The sequence below is a fragment of the Chroicocephalus ridibundus genome, chromosome 7, assembly GCF_963924245.1.
Source record: "Chroicocephalus ridibundus chromosome 7, bChrRid1.1, whole genome shotgun sequence".
Taxonomy (NCBI): Eukaryota; Metazoa; Chordata; class Aves; order Charadriiformes; family Laridae; genus Chroicocephalus; species Chroicocephalus ridibundus.
The window spans coordinates 16026559-16043773 of NC_086290.1; the positions used below are offsets into that span (position 1 = coordinate 16026559).

The window sequence follows — 17215 nt, forward strand, 5'->3', positions numbered from 1 at the left end:
TTGGTACCAATTTTTCCCATCCTTTGTTTCACTGGCATTGCACAGTGAAGCCCTGTTGTGGCATTTCCAGAGGTGCCTGTATGTTTCCCTTGGCCCTCACCAGCTGGCTGTTAGGTTACACCAGTATTAAGAAAAAGAGATTTTTCTTTCCAGGGAGGCTGCCACCTCTTCCCATCTGCTACAGTATCCATGACAAGTGATTGCCAACATAGGTATGATCCTGATAGTGCTGGATGTTCTTGCCTAACCAGGACTTAAATGCTTTTTCATCTCTGCCCATGAAAGTGCTGCAGTGAGCGTGGAGCTGATGGTCCATCTTCCCCGTTAGAGCCAGTAGCAGATGCCTAATGGAGAGTTAAAGCAAAGGGCAACCATCTAGGGATCTGAGGCATGGGAAACTCTTAAGCCAGTCAGTATTTCAGTGTTTAAAGTGTTGCCTTGGGGTATAAAAGCTTTTGCATTTTCCAGAGTTTCTCATATGAAATACTTTAACCTCCTGCTCACATCCAGACTCAGCGCTTGGCAGGACTAAGCCTTACCTCCCCCACTTCCCTCTTCTTGAATGAGCTCTTTTAACTTGTAGTTGAAGGAATTCAAGCTTGGGAACTCAGCCTTACTGAAGGTAGAGCTCACGGCAGGGAGCAAGGCACTCCTCTGCCTTGTTCCCCCAGGTAACCACAGTGTCTCCAGGAGCCATGCAGAAATGCATGTGGCCATGACTTTATCCTTTTGTCCCTTCTAACAGCCAGCTCTGCAGCAGGAGCCGGCCACAGCAACGATAAAGGCTGTTGCCTGAAGCTATCCGTGTAACTCAGCACAGCACGAGGGCGCCTAGCCCCTGCCTGGGAATGCAGGCAGGCTGGGGAAAGTCTCTGCCACTCCTCGTCCCTCCTCATTCAGTGGAGCACCTACGTGTCAGGCAAAAATGTTCAGCGGAAGGCTTTAGCATATCCTGGGGAACACTTGGTGCTGACTGGCTCCTAGAGGGACTCCCAAGAACAAAGCTAGAAAGACAAGCCTTACAGCTTCTGCCTGTGTGTTGAACTCTTGCGGGGGTGGCAGGGGCACAAGGAAAGGCCACCACGTCTCACGGAAGAAGCTTAGTGGATTTAGAAACACAGGCATCCACGTCTTGTGGAAGAAGGAATTCATTCAATTTGACAGACAGGCCCTGTAGAAACGTGGACTGTTTTATCCCCTTCTTTCGGTTTTCTATTCCACCTATGCAGACGGAACCCAAAAAATGAAAAAGGGATGTAGGCTTTACTCCACTCTGACTTGTAACAGATACATACTTGTGTCCAGGCCTTGCCCTGACATGAAATACAGCACAGCTCCCTCTGAAATAAACTGCGGCTCACACATATCTCAGGCTGGAACTTGGCTCTTAAACAAAGTTTAATGGGAGTCTGCTCTGGCTGAACTCTACTTATGACTTCATATTTTCCAGGGCTGTGCTAGTGTTATTGGTTTGTTCATTTTTCTTCCCCCCCCCATTCTCTTTATACTAATAGGTGTTTCAGTGGGATAACTTGACCTTATGATACTGTTCCAAAGCAGACTTCTCTGGAGGCGATGGTAAATATTTTGGGTATGTTATGAAAGGGCTTTGAGAAATTTGCAGGCTCTCTCATGACTACTTGAGAAGGCAGATTTTTGCGGCCTGTTAGGCAGCATCAACTGGTGAATTAAAGTGGGAAGTTGGAAAACAGAGAGAATGGACAGAGGCTATATATGATGATCTTGACAATGAATCCCTGGTTCTATCACGTTACTAATATTCATAAAATAAAGTTTTTAAAAGCTTTCACCGTTGGCCCAACTGAGCAGTTGGAATGCTTGGGAGATTTGCCACCAACTTCAAAGGGAGCAGAAGCAGTTTAACAGAGAGAGCTTTTGCAAATCCCACCTTGTATGCATACCGCTTGCTATTTCACTTCATGTGTTGGAACAGAGCCCTGCTTTGATACAAGTGTAAATGGGACAGCAGTGACTGCTGCTGCTTGACTGCAGAGCGTGATTGCTGCAGATTCAGCTATGGAAGAGCAGCATCCCTCCAGGCAGGGAGGGAGGTACAGAGCAACAGCTTTTTCCTAAGGTCGCTATTTTGACAGCTGAGAGAGGGCCCTTACTTCTTAATGCGTTCCAGTACATTTTTACACAGGGAATACCAAGTCCAGCTTTTTCCATGGTCTTCTAGGGCCACTCTATGTCAAAGGAGTCATTTGGCTGTGAAAATCTGGAGTTTTCTGTTCTGTTCAGACCAATCTAGCAAGGAAATCTCCAGCTTTATCCAGCTATTTTTCTCCTTAAGCTTCTCTTTTGCAGGACCTGTTTTTTCTGAGTGCAGATTTATAATTTATTTTGCCCACCCAAAAGAGCACTCCTGCTTTTTGCCTTCTGTGCCTGCTCCTAGCAAACCCCTCCCTGTTAAGAGATCGACCCACAGTCAGACCACATGGTGACTTGGATCAGTTTGCCAATAAGTAAATACCCCCCACCTCTTGCCTTTTTGTGGGCTGGTTTTCTGCTGGATCTGCTTGAAAGGAAAAGGGTTAGGAACAAGAATGCCCTTTTCTGCTGGAGTGTAGCAGCCAGCTCAAATCACAACAATTCACTTTCAGCTTTCCTGCATGTATATTTCATACATTTGGGAAAGGAGCCGCCCAAAGGCTTTACAGTAAGTCAAAAATACGTTGATCAGAGAAGTGCCATAGCAAGCATTTGTTGCTATTGAAAAGTGCTAGACCATATTTCTTTGCTTAATGACACACATTAATCCTCTATTGAAGTTGCCAGGGCTGTCCAAGCTGAATCTGGCTTTAAAGGTTTAAAATATAGTGCAAAGTATAAAAATGTAGCATTCCAACCAAAAAAGGAGCTGAAAAAAATCTCAGTAATGCCCCTTTGTTTTTTCCTGTGCTGTTTAAACTACTAGGGACATGGTCTACAAGCTTTGAAGTGGTTGCAAAAAAATGGCATTTTTTAAATTTGTGACCAAAATGTGAATATTATCCAAGTACTCACTGCCACTTCTGTTTTCAGTCCAGTTTCCTAATGAAATGAGTCTTATGTGTTCCTGCTGTCTATCTGTCTGCTTAATCATCTGCTCATCCATCTGTCACTTCCCATCAAGAACTTCTGGATCCACTGGCCAGTTTCAACCAGATTTGAAAGAGAAGCAGAAGCCTCAGAAATTATTGTCATTCTCCAAGTTGTATGAAAGTCAACATTTGTCTACAGAGAGCCATTCAAGTCAGCAGTAACACAAAAAGGGCTCCTTATTCAGAGACTGAACTAAATGGAGTTCTTTTCTAGTTAGGAATGTAATAACATCAAATTTTGGCATGGAAAGATTGCTTGCATAAACATGACTGCAACTTAACAGGCAAAAGCGGTGTAAGACACTATTTAAACACCTATAGGAGAAATCTAGCCCTTCTGACCAGTACATGTTGAAAGCTCTGTGAAAAGGCTCTGACTACCTTATAGAAAGGCTAAGCCCTCAGCACAGGCTTTGGAGAGGGATGGTTAAGCAATGCTAACAGTAATGGTTGGGATTTATTTTCCCTAATTATAGACCCCAGAAAGGTAGGCTTCTAATTGTCTAATAGTCTTCTAGGTTTGCTGCTTGATTGATGGGGAGAGAAATTCCCCCCTATCGCCCAGAACTCATCACACCTCTGTTCGAGTCGAATGGATCTCCTTGCAACAAGCCTTGTCATAATAGAATAGAATAGAATAGAATAGAATAGAATAGAATAGAATAGAATAGAATAGTTCCAGTTGGAAAGGACCTATCACAATCATCTAGTCCAACTGCCAACTAGCGTCCTCTGCAGCTCCTGTGGAGACAGTTTAGGTCACATGGACTCCTTTCCAGGAGCCAAACGTCTCGCCAGGGTGGTTATTAGCTCTTCACCTCCATGGTACTTACCGTTCTCATTTTATTAGGAGAGAGGAACATTAGTAATGAGTCATTAATGAATCTCACAACAATGTAAGTCTCATGCTGAAAAACATTCAGTATACGGCTTCAGTGAAGACTTTTTCATGCTCAGCTCCGTTAATGCATTCAGTATGCTATTTGTCAAATAATGGCAGGCAACTGTCCAAAAATAATAGACAAGTGAGAGTTTTTCCTTGTTTTTTTTATCTTTTTAACAATTATTGCACAATCTGTCTAGAATTGCTCAGATGAATGATAGATGGTAAAGAAGTTTTGCTAAAATTGCTCAACTCAGTTCAGACAGCTTGGGCTGATACGTAAAGGCCTTTTGGATAATAAAATGGGCTTTGTCTTTTTAAATGGAGCAAATATGCAAAAGAAATCTGCATATTCATTGCAGAATCCTTGGGAAATGAGAAATGTTGTTGCCCTGAGCTACTATTTGCCTTGCAAGTTTCTAAGGTGTTTCAGTATGTTTTATTTTCTTTGTTTAATATGCTCAATATTTAAAGCATTTGGAAGATAGTTTCCACTACAGATACCTCCATTAATAATATTAACCTCGTCGGTGCTCCAGGAAAGATCTCTGTGTCCCTAAAGAGCATATGCTAAACATCCTGACATTTCCACTTGCAATGCTTAGTAGTCAGTGCCTTAGGCAAGCACCGGTATATGAGCTGGATGGAGCTGAATACAATTCATATCAAATAAGCTAGGGGACGGAGCACAGAGAGCTCCTGTTTCCAAGAATTGTCACCTGTCGAACTGCTTTGCTACAAAATATTGATGGTGGGAATGAGACATAAAGGAAGAGACCTGCCCATGTTGGTAAAATGATTATACTTTTCTAAGGGTAGTAGCTTGGCACTACAGTCTTTGAATTGTCGGAATAATATCTTTGTGCATAACTGCAGGCTTTGGCCAGGTTCCAGATGATTTCTAGATGACATCACCTGTAATTTGATCATATCACCTGTAATTTAAGCACAAGGTCAAGTTTTTTCATCTCAAACCAAGGAATAGACATTTATCAGCTTTAATAGAATAATGGCCATGTTTCTCTCCTTACATGGCAGTGTTCATTAAAACAAGTTTTCTGCCAGCAACATTCTTGCTTTTCGATGTATGTCTCTGCCCTCTAAATCCCACCCAGCATACACTGGCTGCCTCCTGCAGCAGCTCCCCATGGGGAGGAGAAGCACTTGCTGTAGCTCCTCTGAACCTGGATGACTGGAAAGCACATGGTGACCAAAGAACCAGCTGATGCTAAACAGAACTTAAAGTTGCTGAGTCCTCACCGCCTTTCCTTCACTCCTGGACTGCTTTAGTCTTCCTTTTGTCTCCAGCCTAGATTTTTCATGAAAGTTGAGGCAAAGTGCTTATCTTTGCCTGCTCTTCCTTTAAAAACAGTCACGGTTGAATAATGAAAGTCAAAACTTGTGAAGGTTACACGGACAGGCACACAGCAGGAACAGGGAAAATCAGCGCAAAAATGCTGGTGAATTTATTCGATGGAAATATTTCAAATACCAGCAAACAGTTCAGTCTGTCTTAGTCGGGGACTAATTTTAACTGATGTTTGTATTGAATAGTGCCACATCCATAAAAAGGGTATGTTTCAAATGTAAACTAAAACCTAATCTTAAGAAGTTATTAAGGTCATGAAATCAAGCACAGCAATGTTAAGAAACACAGAGATCACCTTATCCTCTGATGACATGGTCAAAATGCCTGAGAGTCAGGACTGAGGCTGGTAGATCTGTTAGGTACAAATTAAAAGCGTGTCTTGGTAAATTATTACAAGCAGATTTGCAGTTAAATTGTCTTACTACATCATATAACCACTTACGCAAGGGATTGCGAAGGAATTCTCATGTCCTCCAAGACCTCTTGGCCTCTGACTTTCCACTGAAACATTCTGGCTCAAATCTTTATACTTATCTCTCTAACATGCAGTGTTTAGGTCAGCGAGGTGTGCTTCTTTCATGCACTGTTTCTCAAGAATTAAGTATCTTTTGCAGGTTGTCGGATGGGCTTTTGCTGTATCCATAGTCAGCTCCTTTGATTACCTATGATCATTTACAGCATTTGCAATGGTTAATCAATTAAGCCAGCGACTCCTTTCCATTCAGCTTTGATATCAGTGAATGAGCAAATGGCTGGTTTGTTCCCATTTTGATTCAGCAAAAATGGCTAGAGCTTGAAATTGTTGACTTTGGAGGACAGGCAGGAATTATTTGACAGATTCAGTGGATATTTAGTATTTCTTTCAAAACCTTCCCAATTAAAAAGTCCTCCAAAAGAGTGCACTATTCTGATGAAGAGGGAGGAGGAGGAGGGACACATGCAGGAAAACTTCCTGGTCATGGACTTACGGATTGATTCATAACCCATTTGTCACCCCTTCTTTAATGAAGCAATAGCAGGTCAATTTATGTTCCCCGGCAAGATGTTGTACATTTGGAGCATGAGCCGACTGTGGTGGTTGTGGAGGAAAAATGTAAATGATGGCCTGGTCACATTAACATATCTCCATGGAAAAGTGAGGAAATTTTGCAGTCATATGACTATAAACAAGGCACAACTTGCAAATTGCCACATGCAGCACGTTTTGAAAAAGGTTAGACCTTCTTCCAGGTCCACACACTTCACACACCCTTTCTACGATAAGAAGGCAGCGTTTCCTCTTCAGACATCAGGCAGCTCCATAGGAGCACAGCAAAACCCGGCCACTGTAAATGAGCAGCAAGACCACCACCGGGCGGACCTTGGCGGCTTCTCACATCCCATCTCTCAAGACAAGATTTCTACAGCACCCTCTCGTAAGCTTCATTGCCCACTTGCTACGGAGCTCCAGTGCTAGTGGAGACAGCTCTTTTCTCTAACTTCTACTCTGCTCTGGGCTTCTTCTACCAACCCTGAAACCTTCTTGTCCTTCATGATGCTATAAGGAGTAGGCAGATCCATCTGAATTTCTCTGTCGGTTTTTTACTGTATGTATACATCAGTGTGAGTACACGGGACACATTAAATATCTGTTACCAGAGGGCACATGGGCCTACCATAAGCTCTCTCTGAAGTGCTGTGCTGCATGGGAGCTTTAAGTTTGCGACTTTTATAGTACTTCTGAGGGGGGATTGCCATTTTAATGCTCTTACAGCATGCACTTTGCTTAATTGCCATTAGAATCGGTGGCTGGTATCAAGGCAACCTTAGCTAAAGAGCTAAAGTACTTTAATGTATGCCTAGTAAGTGCAAATAAAATTAAAAAAAAAGAGTATGTGATTTGAACTGAACGGGGAGTTTGGTTTTTTTCCAATTCTTTTTGGGGATTAACAGAAAAGTTTTATTTAACTAAAAAATCTGTCTTTTGTTTAGAATATGTATTCCTTTAAAACACAGTTTTCTTCTCTTTTTTTTTAAATTTGTTAGGTAAATTTTTTATTTCAAAACACAGAATATGTTCAATTTTAAAAGATGGTTATTATTTTTCACCTAAAATAGCTTCCCAAATTTCATAAACATTTTCTCCTTCTCCCTCTTATCATTAAGGGGTATCATATGATTATTTTTTGACAAGCTGACTTTTAGTGTGCCTGTCTATCTCTGATCTTCCCGAGGACCCAAGTGCAATTCAGCTTCCCAAAAGAAGGAGAAACTGTGTGAGTGAAACTGCTAGGCCCTCAAACATTGGAAAACATATTTTCTTTTATTTACTTTATAACATTCTATAATGGTACAAAAATATTTTGCTGACACTGTATAGCAGAATAAAATGTGACCTGCTAAAATTATGCAGCAATCCTAATCTAATTAAACTAATTTGATAATGCCCTTTTATCCTCACTGTATTACAAAGTGTGAAAAGTCTTGAACAGACCTTTATTTTAACTGAATAAGACTGGATTTTGTCTTCTCAGAATTAATGACAAAGTACTTGCTAGCGAGGGTAGCAAGAGAATTGGGCCCGGTGCATTTTAATTTTGTAGATATTTTTAATCTGCATGATTTACCTTACATTTGGAGCACAGTCCGTTCACTTACCCAAAAGATCATGTGGTTGTTGTACGACACCATTATTGTCCTTATAATAATTTAGTATATAAATGGAAGCCAAATTATTCTGTCTCTTGTCCAGACTGACAGATGAGAAACTGTTCCTTAATTTTGAAAGAACAGCCTTGATGTGTTTCATTATCTAATGGGAGATGGTGATGGCTTTTTCAGCAGGATGTGTCAAAATGATGGGTTCACACTGATGACCCTTTGGGATAAGAGATGCCAGCTCTGGCAGGGCACTACACACTTACTGGCAAATATTAAAATAGGTGATGATTTTTTTTTTTTATCCAGAAAGGCCTCAGTGCGATGCATCTGATACCGTAACACAGGCCAGAGAGCAGCTTGAGCAATTAACATATTTTTAACATGAAGTTTTCGGAAGTCGGTTCAACTCATTTTTACACACGCAGCTGCAGTGAACCAGTTCTAACTATAGCTTGTAAATTAAATCGGTATGCTAAGGTTAATAGATTAGTGATTTTCTCATGAATGCAATGTGTTGGCAAGGCACAAACATAAACCAAAGGGCAAGGAGGACATACCACAGTTGCATAAACAATGGAGATGTTAAGACTTCATTAGTTCTTCCATACTAAATGTATGGTAAGAAAAGTCTTGCATCGGTGATGACAACAGGGGCACGTTAAGACCTGCTTTTACAGCCAAGAGGAGTGATGACTGCAGAAGAGCATGCAAAGAACAAAAAAAGCTCCTGGAAAAGGAATAGTTACAATAAATAAATTTTATATATATAATACTAAAAAAATTTAAAACTGCAAAAATTATAGCAAAGGACTTTAACAATTGCAAAAGCTTCCTGGTGTACTTTGTAGATTTCTCAATACTTTCAGAAGTTTATAATGTTTTACCGAACCAAATCAAATACCTTACTGTTGTCTTCAGTGGAAGCAGTTAGGTCAGTGATGACTGTTTTTGAAACCCCACTTAAATTCATTAGATAAAAAGGCAATCTTCCCTTAAAATTACAACTTTTTTTTTTTTTAAATAAGGCAAAATCAGTATGGTATTTTGTCTTAGGTCAATTGATAAAACGAAAAAACAGACAATATTACAATAGACAGTATTACGGAGTACATTGTGTTTTGTTAGTCTCCCGTTATACTTAAAGGTCTTTTTCAAATATATGAATGTATGAAAGAACAGTAAATACAGAAGCAAAATCCTTCTCTGCATTACATTTATATCTGTCGTGAATCATGAGCTGGATGTTACTCAGTTTGAACATCTCCCGTGTTTACTGGAAGTGCACAGATAGATAGTACTACTATTTAAGACAAAACCATTAAACGTTTAATAGTTGAATTCTAATTCAGCCTACAGACTGCAACAGCATGATCAATATTTGGGGTGGTCCTTCAAAGGACGTCCATGGTTATACCTCCATTTCCTCACCTGGAAAAGCCCCGCTAGAGCGGTGTTTTTGACAAGGTGGTTAGGTGAGCTGATTAAAGGTGAAATCTTACAATGCGTTTCCTAGTCTGCACACCTAGGAAACCCTAAGAAGGAACTGACTGCCCTAAGGAGCTCAGCTCATCATTCACAGGGATTGAATGAATTTCAAGTACTTCTTATGCAACGAACAGGCACATCAAGAGACATGCCCAAGAAAGCACTTAGAGACCTACTTGAGTGTAATTTAGCAGCCAAGGCTTCGTCTGAGATTGTAACCACAAGCAGGCAGCATTGGAGCATCATGATAAGGGGTGGCTTAGGTTGCTAAGAATTGAAAACACAAGCTTGTGGGTAGGAAAATCCGGAAAGGCAGGAGCAGGAGCAGTGCTGCCTGACTGGTGTTGAGTGGGTTTGAAAACTGTGTTGTAAAAGCTGCTTATCACACACAGATATCTGTATAGTCACTCAACTTGACTCACTCACTCCAAAACAGCAGTATCACCCACAGCTGCAAGGAAATCGTGAAAACATGAGCCGTAATCTCAGGGCTTTCTTTCTATATTCAGCACTACTTAGCAGTAAGCACTTGTCCAGCTTTAGCCTGGAGCTTTATCTTAGGAAATGAGAGAGACACTGAGGAGTCTGGCGTAAGGTCTACGTTATCCCATCAAACTGCCCTTGTGGGTTACACAGCAGAGATTTGGTAGGTGGCAGCAGTAGATTAGATCTATCCTGTAGGATGATTCCCATGCATTCATTTCAATGTGCCAAATGGGGATCCCTTTGCAGATACAGTTTTCCTTTCATGTCTTTTCCGCAGGTAAATCCATAACAAAAGAACATGTAGGTATTTATATTGCTATTTACAGTGCTGACTGCAAAAGCACTAAGGGTGCAAGTACTGGATTTTTTTTTTTCTGGAAACACCTTTAGCAGGCAAAAATGATACCTGAAAAATTAGGAAGCTTGAATCTCTCTGCAAGTTTATCCCATGCGTCACTGACACGAGCCACAGAAGCGCATTAAGGTATTGTTTTCTACAAGTACCAGGATCTAAAATCTGTGCTTTCTATGCTGGATAGGAGAAAATATTTTGGGAACAAATATGCTCCTTCCCATTATTGTGTAAGTTGAATAGCTTGTCAGTTTGGATGTCTTAAGATGGTTACATTTCTAAAGTAGATCATTGATAAATCTTCCATCTTTATCAGAATTCTCATAATACTTTGTGTTTTCCTTAAAGACCTGTTTCCTGGTGGCACAAAATCATGCCAAAACCTCAGTTTTCATCTACAAAGCACATTTGGTCTTTGGTGTTGTAAAGAAGGGCTGGAAAGTAAGACTTGAGTGAAGCTCAGGTATGAAAGCAAGGACAAGTAAAAGAAGCTTTAAATTATTTTAAAGCCAGTGTTGTAATTTTTGAGCAGGAAGTGAGTTATAGCTTTTAGTGGCTCAGATTTGTAATTTAAAGAAGCCATTTCAACTGCCAGAAGTGCATAGCAAAACAAAGAGAGTGCTGAACCTCAAACAAACATTTTCGTGCTGGACCTGCCTCCTTCAAACAAGTGCTCCTCAGCCAAAATGGAATGGGATCAGTCTAAACTAGAAAAAAACCCTATCAAAATTAATAAAAGTCAAGTTTTATTGGAAAATCACACCTGGGTGAGATGGTTTAACAGATTTACCAACAAATTTAGCAGGAAATCTCACCCCTGGCTACATTAACATAGAAGCTAGTTGTACTGGCTGTGCACCTTTGAAGCGCTTGCAGTATTTCCGTCACGAATATTCGTAGGACTTTCAGAGGCTGCTGCCCTCTCAGCATGATTTGATTGATGAGAATGAGACAGGTAGCAATTGTTGTTCTATTGCAAAATTTCTTATCAGTAAGTTTATGGGGAGAACGGGAATTTGACGAATTTCAGGTCATGGCACAAAGGCATTTCTTTCCCTTCATTCTGGCTTTTAGAAAGATACTTTTCAACAACAGGCAATTTGATTTGTATGTTCTGTTCGTGATTTAGCCAACTCATTCTGATGGCCAGAGATTTTATGAAAAACAAGTTTTCCCACAATCTTTTGATTTCTGCATGTCATGGTAACCAATGGCACTAAATAACAACACTGTCTAAACACTTTCGGGACCAGATTGTAGCTCTGGACAAGGGCCAGTGTAACAGTAAGAGGAAGTTTTGCAAGGACAATTTAGCAGCAGATAACACAAAAGATGTCCTTGAAACAAAGGAAAATAAACAAAACAGGTGCAACAGCAGTTACTGAAACACAGACCTCTGAGTGCTCTGCGTGCGAAGAAGAGCGGAGTAAAGAAGGTACAATAAGGCCAAAGCCTACAGCCGTTGCTCAGCTGAAAATTCCTCCAGTATGTCGGATATTTTTTCTACCTCAGAAAGGAAGATTCAGTCCTACAGTACTGCAGTGTATTTCTCACATAGACTGAGATGAAGTTCAAGAGAAAATGCTGAGGTTCCTGCCCAAGCGTGAATTCCCATCTGGATGTTGTCCCATGTGGCTGTTGTCTCACCCCTGCTCTGGGAAGACGGCTTCATTTCATGAGCACGTGCCTCACATTCGCCTCAGTCAAATTTTGTGAAGGGTGATACTGCTTGATTCTTGAATGACACTGATACCGTCCTCCCTGCCTAGCAATGTTCTGATATCGCCATGAATCACATAGCTATTTTTGGACAAAATGAAATTTCAGGGGCTCTGAGACAGGCACTGAGGGTCCCTCTCTCCCCTCACACAGAATCACTCAGAATGGTAGGGGTTGGAAGGGACCTCTGGAGATCATCTAGTCCAACCCCCCTGCCAGGTCAGGGTCACCTAGAGCAGGTTGTACAGGAACGCGTCCAGGTGCAGGGTTTTGAATGTCTTCAGAGATGGAGACTCCACCACCTCTCTGGGCAGCCTGTTCCAGTGCTCTGCCACCCTCAGGGTAAAGAAGTTCCTCCTCATGTTTAGGTAGAACTTCCTATGCTCAAATTTGTGTCCATTACCTCTTGTCCACTGAAAAGAGCCTGGCCCCATCCTCCTGACACCCGCCCTTTAAGTATTTATAAGCATTGATAAGACTCCCCCTCAGTCGTTTTTTTTCCAGACTGAAAAGGCCCAAATCCCTCAGCCTTTCAGAATCACAGAGAATGGTAGGGGTTGGAAGTGACCCCCTCCATTGTCCTTGCTCTAAAAATGATCTGGGGAGCAGACCCTGGAAACTTCTGGCCATTGGCGGTAGCTGCAGTGTCCTGGCGCTCCAGATGGTGCAGCAAAAGGCCAGATGGGAGGACAGGAAGCACTTTTTGTAGTAAAAAGTCGACACACAAAGGAGAAGTCAGACTCTTGTGCTTGCAGTAAAATGGGAACCATGGTGAGTGAAGCCACGTCACGGTGTTAGCAGGTTGCTGAATGGCAGGGCAACATCAGCTTCACAGATCAATGCCAACTAGACGGTAACTCCAGATGAGTCCAGCATTCTTCTGAAAGCTTAGAAAGTACAGTATGAAAATGAAAACTTTTCTGCAAAGTGATGATACTGTAATCCATTATCAGAAAGCACTTTGGTGGCAAGTGCTAGAGATAAGGCACCTGCTTGTTATCTGAACCTGAGAGGCACCTGGGAACAACAGGAAAGAAGCAGAGCTTCTTCGCATACCTTTTTATAATTAAAGGGATAATGATTTGATCTGGAATTAATGTTTGGAAGCAAGCTGTGTGGCTAGGGAAGCGCTTTAGAATTCACACCTTCAAGTATTTGATTGCTGTAGAGGAGCCTGCTTTTTTGGCATGCAGCATATAGTTGGTGTATAAAGAAATACAGAACAGTTTGACCTTGAAGCAATTAATCTCTTCTGAGGCACATGGGTTTTGAATGGACATAGACATAATTAGAGTTTTTTAAATTACACAAGGCGTGCTCAATCTTTCCATCAGCGTGTAGCTGGTAGAAAATGTGTGAAGGATCTCTGGGCAAGAGAAGAGGACTCCTACTTTCCCGAAAAAGCATCTCCCGTGTCTGGGAAGAGAAGGATCTTTTAAATCTCAGCTCTCCTCTGTTTATTACAATTTGATATAAGAGACTGGACATGACTAAGGAGAAAGCTGCTGACAGGGTCTTATCCTTCCATCATCTATCACAGATTTAGCAAAAGGAGAGCCACATATCAGCCGTACTGCCACTGTTGAATTTATAGAAGGATTTGGAATTACTATTTTTGCCTTTTCCAGAGAACTTTTCTATCCACTCTATTTACCAGAGGGAAATAAAAAAAGACCTCACATAAAGATATTTGCCTTATTTGGAAACCAATATCATTTAGAATTGTATAATTAGTACAATAGTAAACAAAGAAAGGAGTGTCCCGTCGTAAACCTAGCCTGGAAAAACTTCAGGAGTTCATCACCTTCTCAGATATCCACATAATTCAGGACTAAGTGGGCTGATACCAATGAAATGAAATAAGGAGCAGAAAACAAGGTAAAAATTGTACCCTGATCAACTACAGAGAAGCTAGTGAAGAAATGCTTATCTATACGAATTTACTTTCATTTAAGGTTTATATCAGATAAGGAGAGAAAAACCCTTACTGGTTTTCAGGACTTTTTTTTCCTCTCCCCTTTAAAACACTTTGGCTATTCATTAGTTGGTTTAGATATTTTTAGTAAGTGCTATAATTAAGATCGAAATGTAATTCAAATTCTAACTGCTATTTCAGCAGCTTACAAGTTTTCAGACCTATTTCTTTCTTCTTAAAAGGACATGGTCAGGTACTTCTCTTTTGCATTTAAATTGCAAAGTTATCTTTTTTAATAAATTATAATCCAGTAAAGAACATAATTTGATTTATCAGCACCTAATTCAGGCTTACTCTAAGTGACAACTGTGTTTTGTACCACACACATAACAAGCTTGCCTTGATTCCAAATGCAGGTTTAAAAGAAAACAAATGCTGAGATTAAAAACAGGATATTGCAGAAAAATAAATACTAATTGAAATCAATAGAGCCAGATTAATTTGCATCAAATCAAGATCCAGACCATACTCTGAAGAGCCATAAATGGGAAAATGAATAGGCACCAACATTTTTTCACCAAAACTGGCTTTCTGAGAGTAATCACAGTACCAGAACGCTCTTAATTTAATCATTCACTGGAGGATGTCACAGGTAAGTGCTCGTAATAAACAGTAGGTGTTTCCCTGAGGGCCATGATAGTTTGCATAATGTGCTAGCTATTTATTTTCCAGTGTTATGGTGACAGAAAACCGCTACAGTACAGCTAATTCTAATGAGATGTTTCATAAATGTCTTTTGCTAACAAGAGATCTTGTTTAAGTTCTGAGTTTCAGAGGTTAAAATAATACCACACCACCAGTACAGTCACTGCTGTTACATATGATCCAATTCCTTTTTCTTTAATTAACTTTCGTATGTTCCAATCTATTTATAGATGGAGACATTGAGAGCCCCACAGCTGGAGCAGATGTGGCTGTTATTGGAGGTAAGCAGAAGACCATATTAAGTAGCTCCGTTAGAATTAAAATAGCGAGCTGGTTGATGTCTTGCATTTTGCAAAACCCTTACTTTGCTGACAAGACAACAGGAGCGGTACAATTAGAGTTAATTACACCAGTGGGAAACCTGCTCCCAGAGGGGCTATTGGCAAGATAACGAGATGAGATAATGAGTATAAGCCATATAGTGAGCAGTACTGCCCCCCCCCCCATTCATTTCCTCATTTTTAGACAAAATACCTAAGAGTCCAGCAGCAAAGTCAACCTCTGATTCTTCATTATTCACTGGGCCAAGGTTGTCATTTAATATAAAACTCGTGTAGCATCATGCTAGCTCATACCAGCTCACCCTTTATTTTTACAGAATATACCACGGTGCATTTCCTCGTGTTCCATTAAAGCTTCCTCATGCATTTAAACTAAATACAGTTGTCAGAATAAATGAGCAAAGCTATGTTCACGGAGAGAACCTGCCTTCTTATTTTTATTGTGTTTGTTCATTTCCATGCTAACACACTAATTTCAGTCATTCACAAGGGGGTATACCAATCATTAGTGCAAATTGGTGAGGTTCTGCTATATTTCCCTCAGGTCCCATCTCCTGTAACTTTAATTTCAGCTTTCTATGAACAAGTAGCAGGTAAATTGATTTGTACTTAGTCCCTTAGGCTTATTAATATTGTGCTACATCCAAGGCCTATTAAAGCCTCTTGTGTCAAGGGATATACCAGTGAGGTCCTAAAAATTGATGAAGCCCCCACTGCAACTATGATATTATTGTAAACCTAAGGTTCTTTGTATAAGCAATTTCGTTTCTGCTAGCAATAACTTCACTTTCCAGAACCAGGCACCATAAAATCTGTGAGATAACATAGCAGGCGTATTTTTTAAGACAGAGTTATCATTTTTATTTACCCTGCTAATGTTCTGTCTATTCCCCTGTTCTCATACCAATAGGGTATCCCCACTCAGTTTCCTGATGCTGATAAATCTAAAGCTTTGGAGATACCCGCTCCTGCCACAGATCTTGAACACAGGGGACAGAAGAGAGATATGAGAGATACCCCTCATTGTCTCTGCAGAATATCCGGGGGCTGATTCATCTGACCAAATGTAGGAATTCAGTTCTAGAAGAGGAATCACACGCATGCACACACACACACACTGTCCACTGACGGCAGAGGAATCATAGAATCATGAATACCAGGTTGGAAGGGGACTCAAAGATCATCTGACCCAACCTTTCTTGGCAAAAGCACAGTCTAGACAAGATGGCCCAGCACCCTCTCCAGCTGAATCTTAGAAGTGTCTGATGTTGGGGAAAACCCAGTGGGGGTAACACAGGTGAAGCCTCCTGAACTATAGATGCCTACAGTGAGTCAAATCAATTCCTACTTAGTGCATTCTCACAGCAGCTTCACACTCCACATATGGAATTTTCCTAGGAATGTCCTGTTCTGGTGCTTTTTATTGGTTGCTTCTTTAATGTTTGGTATACTCCTGGAGTCATGTGAATATAGAATCAGCTCAGTATCATGTACTTGTACAGAATCACAGCTAAAGAGTTTATAAGCACATGCTAGTTGTATCCCCAAAAAGTGTTTAAAAAAAAAAATCGCACCGGTTGAATAAACTTCAAAATATTTCATTTTTTTTCAGGATTCTTAAGTGAACAATTCCATCTGGAGGGAAGGGGATACAGCTTGTAGTTTTTTAAGAATGGACTTCTCAGGGATTCCTCTTCTATGGAATTCTACCTTTCAAGGTAGAAAAAGATAAAAAGGAAGGGGCTCTGGGAAGCCAGGAAGCACAATGTTCTCTGCACAACCACCCCCGAAACTTGGATTTACTTTCCTTCACTAGGAATGCTTCCATTCACCATTTAGTCCTATGCATATTTGGGTTACCTACAGAAATTTTTGTCCAGTCAACAAAATGCTAGTAATTAGCCGTAGTCCAGGAGACAGGAAGGACCTGCCCAGAATCCCTTCCTCCTCCCAGGAGTCACTTCCACATTCATTACAACCAGACTTTCTTAATTAGAACACAGCGTGAAATGGCAGCTTGCAAATACAGAGCAGGACTGCGGTTGCATTGATCCTGCTATTTGTTGAATGTGTCCTAAGAAATACTCAGTCCCCTGAACTCCTGAAATACTCCTGAGTACGCTCACAGAGGCAGGGTCGGGTTGCCTCCAAACTCCCCTGGGTATGGGTTACCAGAAGGATGAAAGAAACCTCTTGGTTTTCCTTTATGTTCTCTT

At 40.8% G+C, this 17215-nt stretch overlaps 1 protein-coding gene across 2 annotated transcripts in view; it reads left to right on the forward strand.

Annotated features, from left to right (window-relative positions):
* Positions 1 to 17215, forward strand: part of GYPC (glycophorin C (Gerbich blood group)) — a 35777-nt gene that overhangs the window by 13025 nt on the left and 5537 nt on the right. The window contains exons 1-2 of one of the 2 annotated variants that reach the window (XM_063341915.1): positions 5993 to 6771; positions 14889 to 14939. In XM_063341915.1, the coding sequence (XP_063197985.1) occupies positions 6384 to 6771; positions 14889 to 14939 (439 nt within the window). In that variant the 5' untranslated portion in view covers positions 5993 to 6383. Of the gene's footprint in view, positions 1 to 5992; positions 6772 to 14888; positions 14940 to 17215 lie in introns of those variants that run through there. The other variant, XM_063341916.1, reaches the window with a different exon arrangement.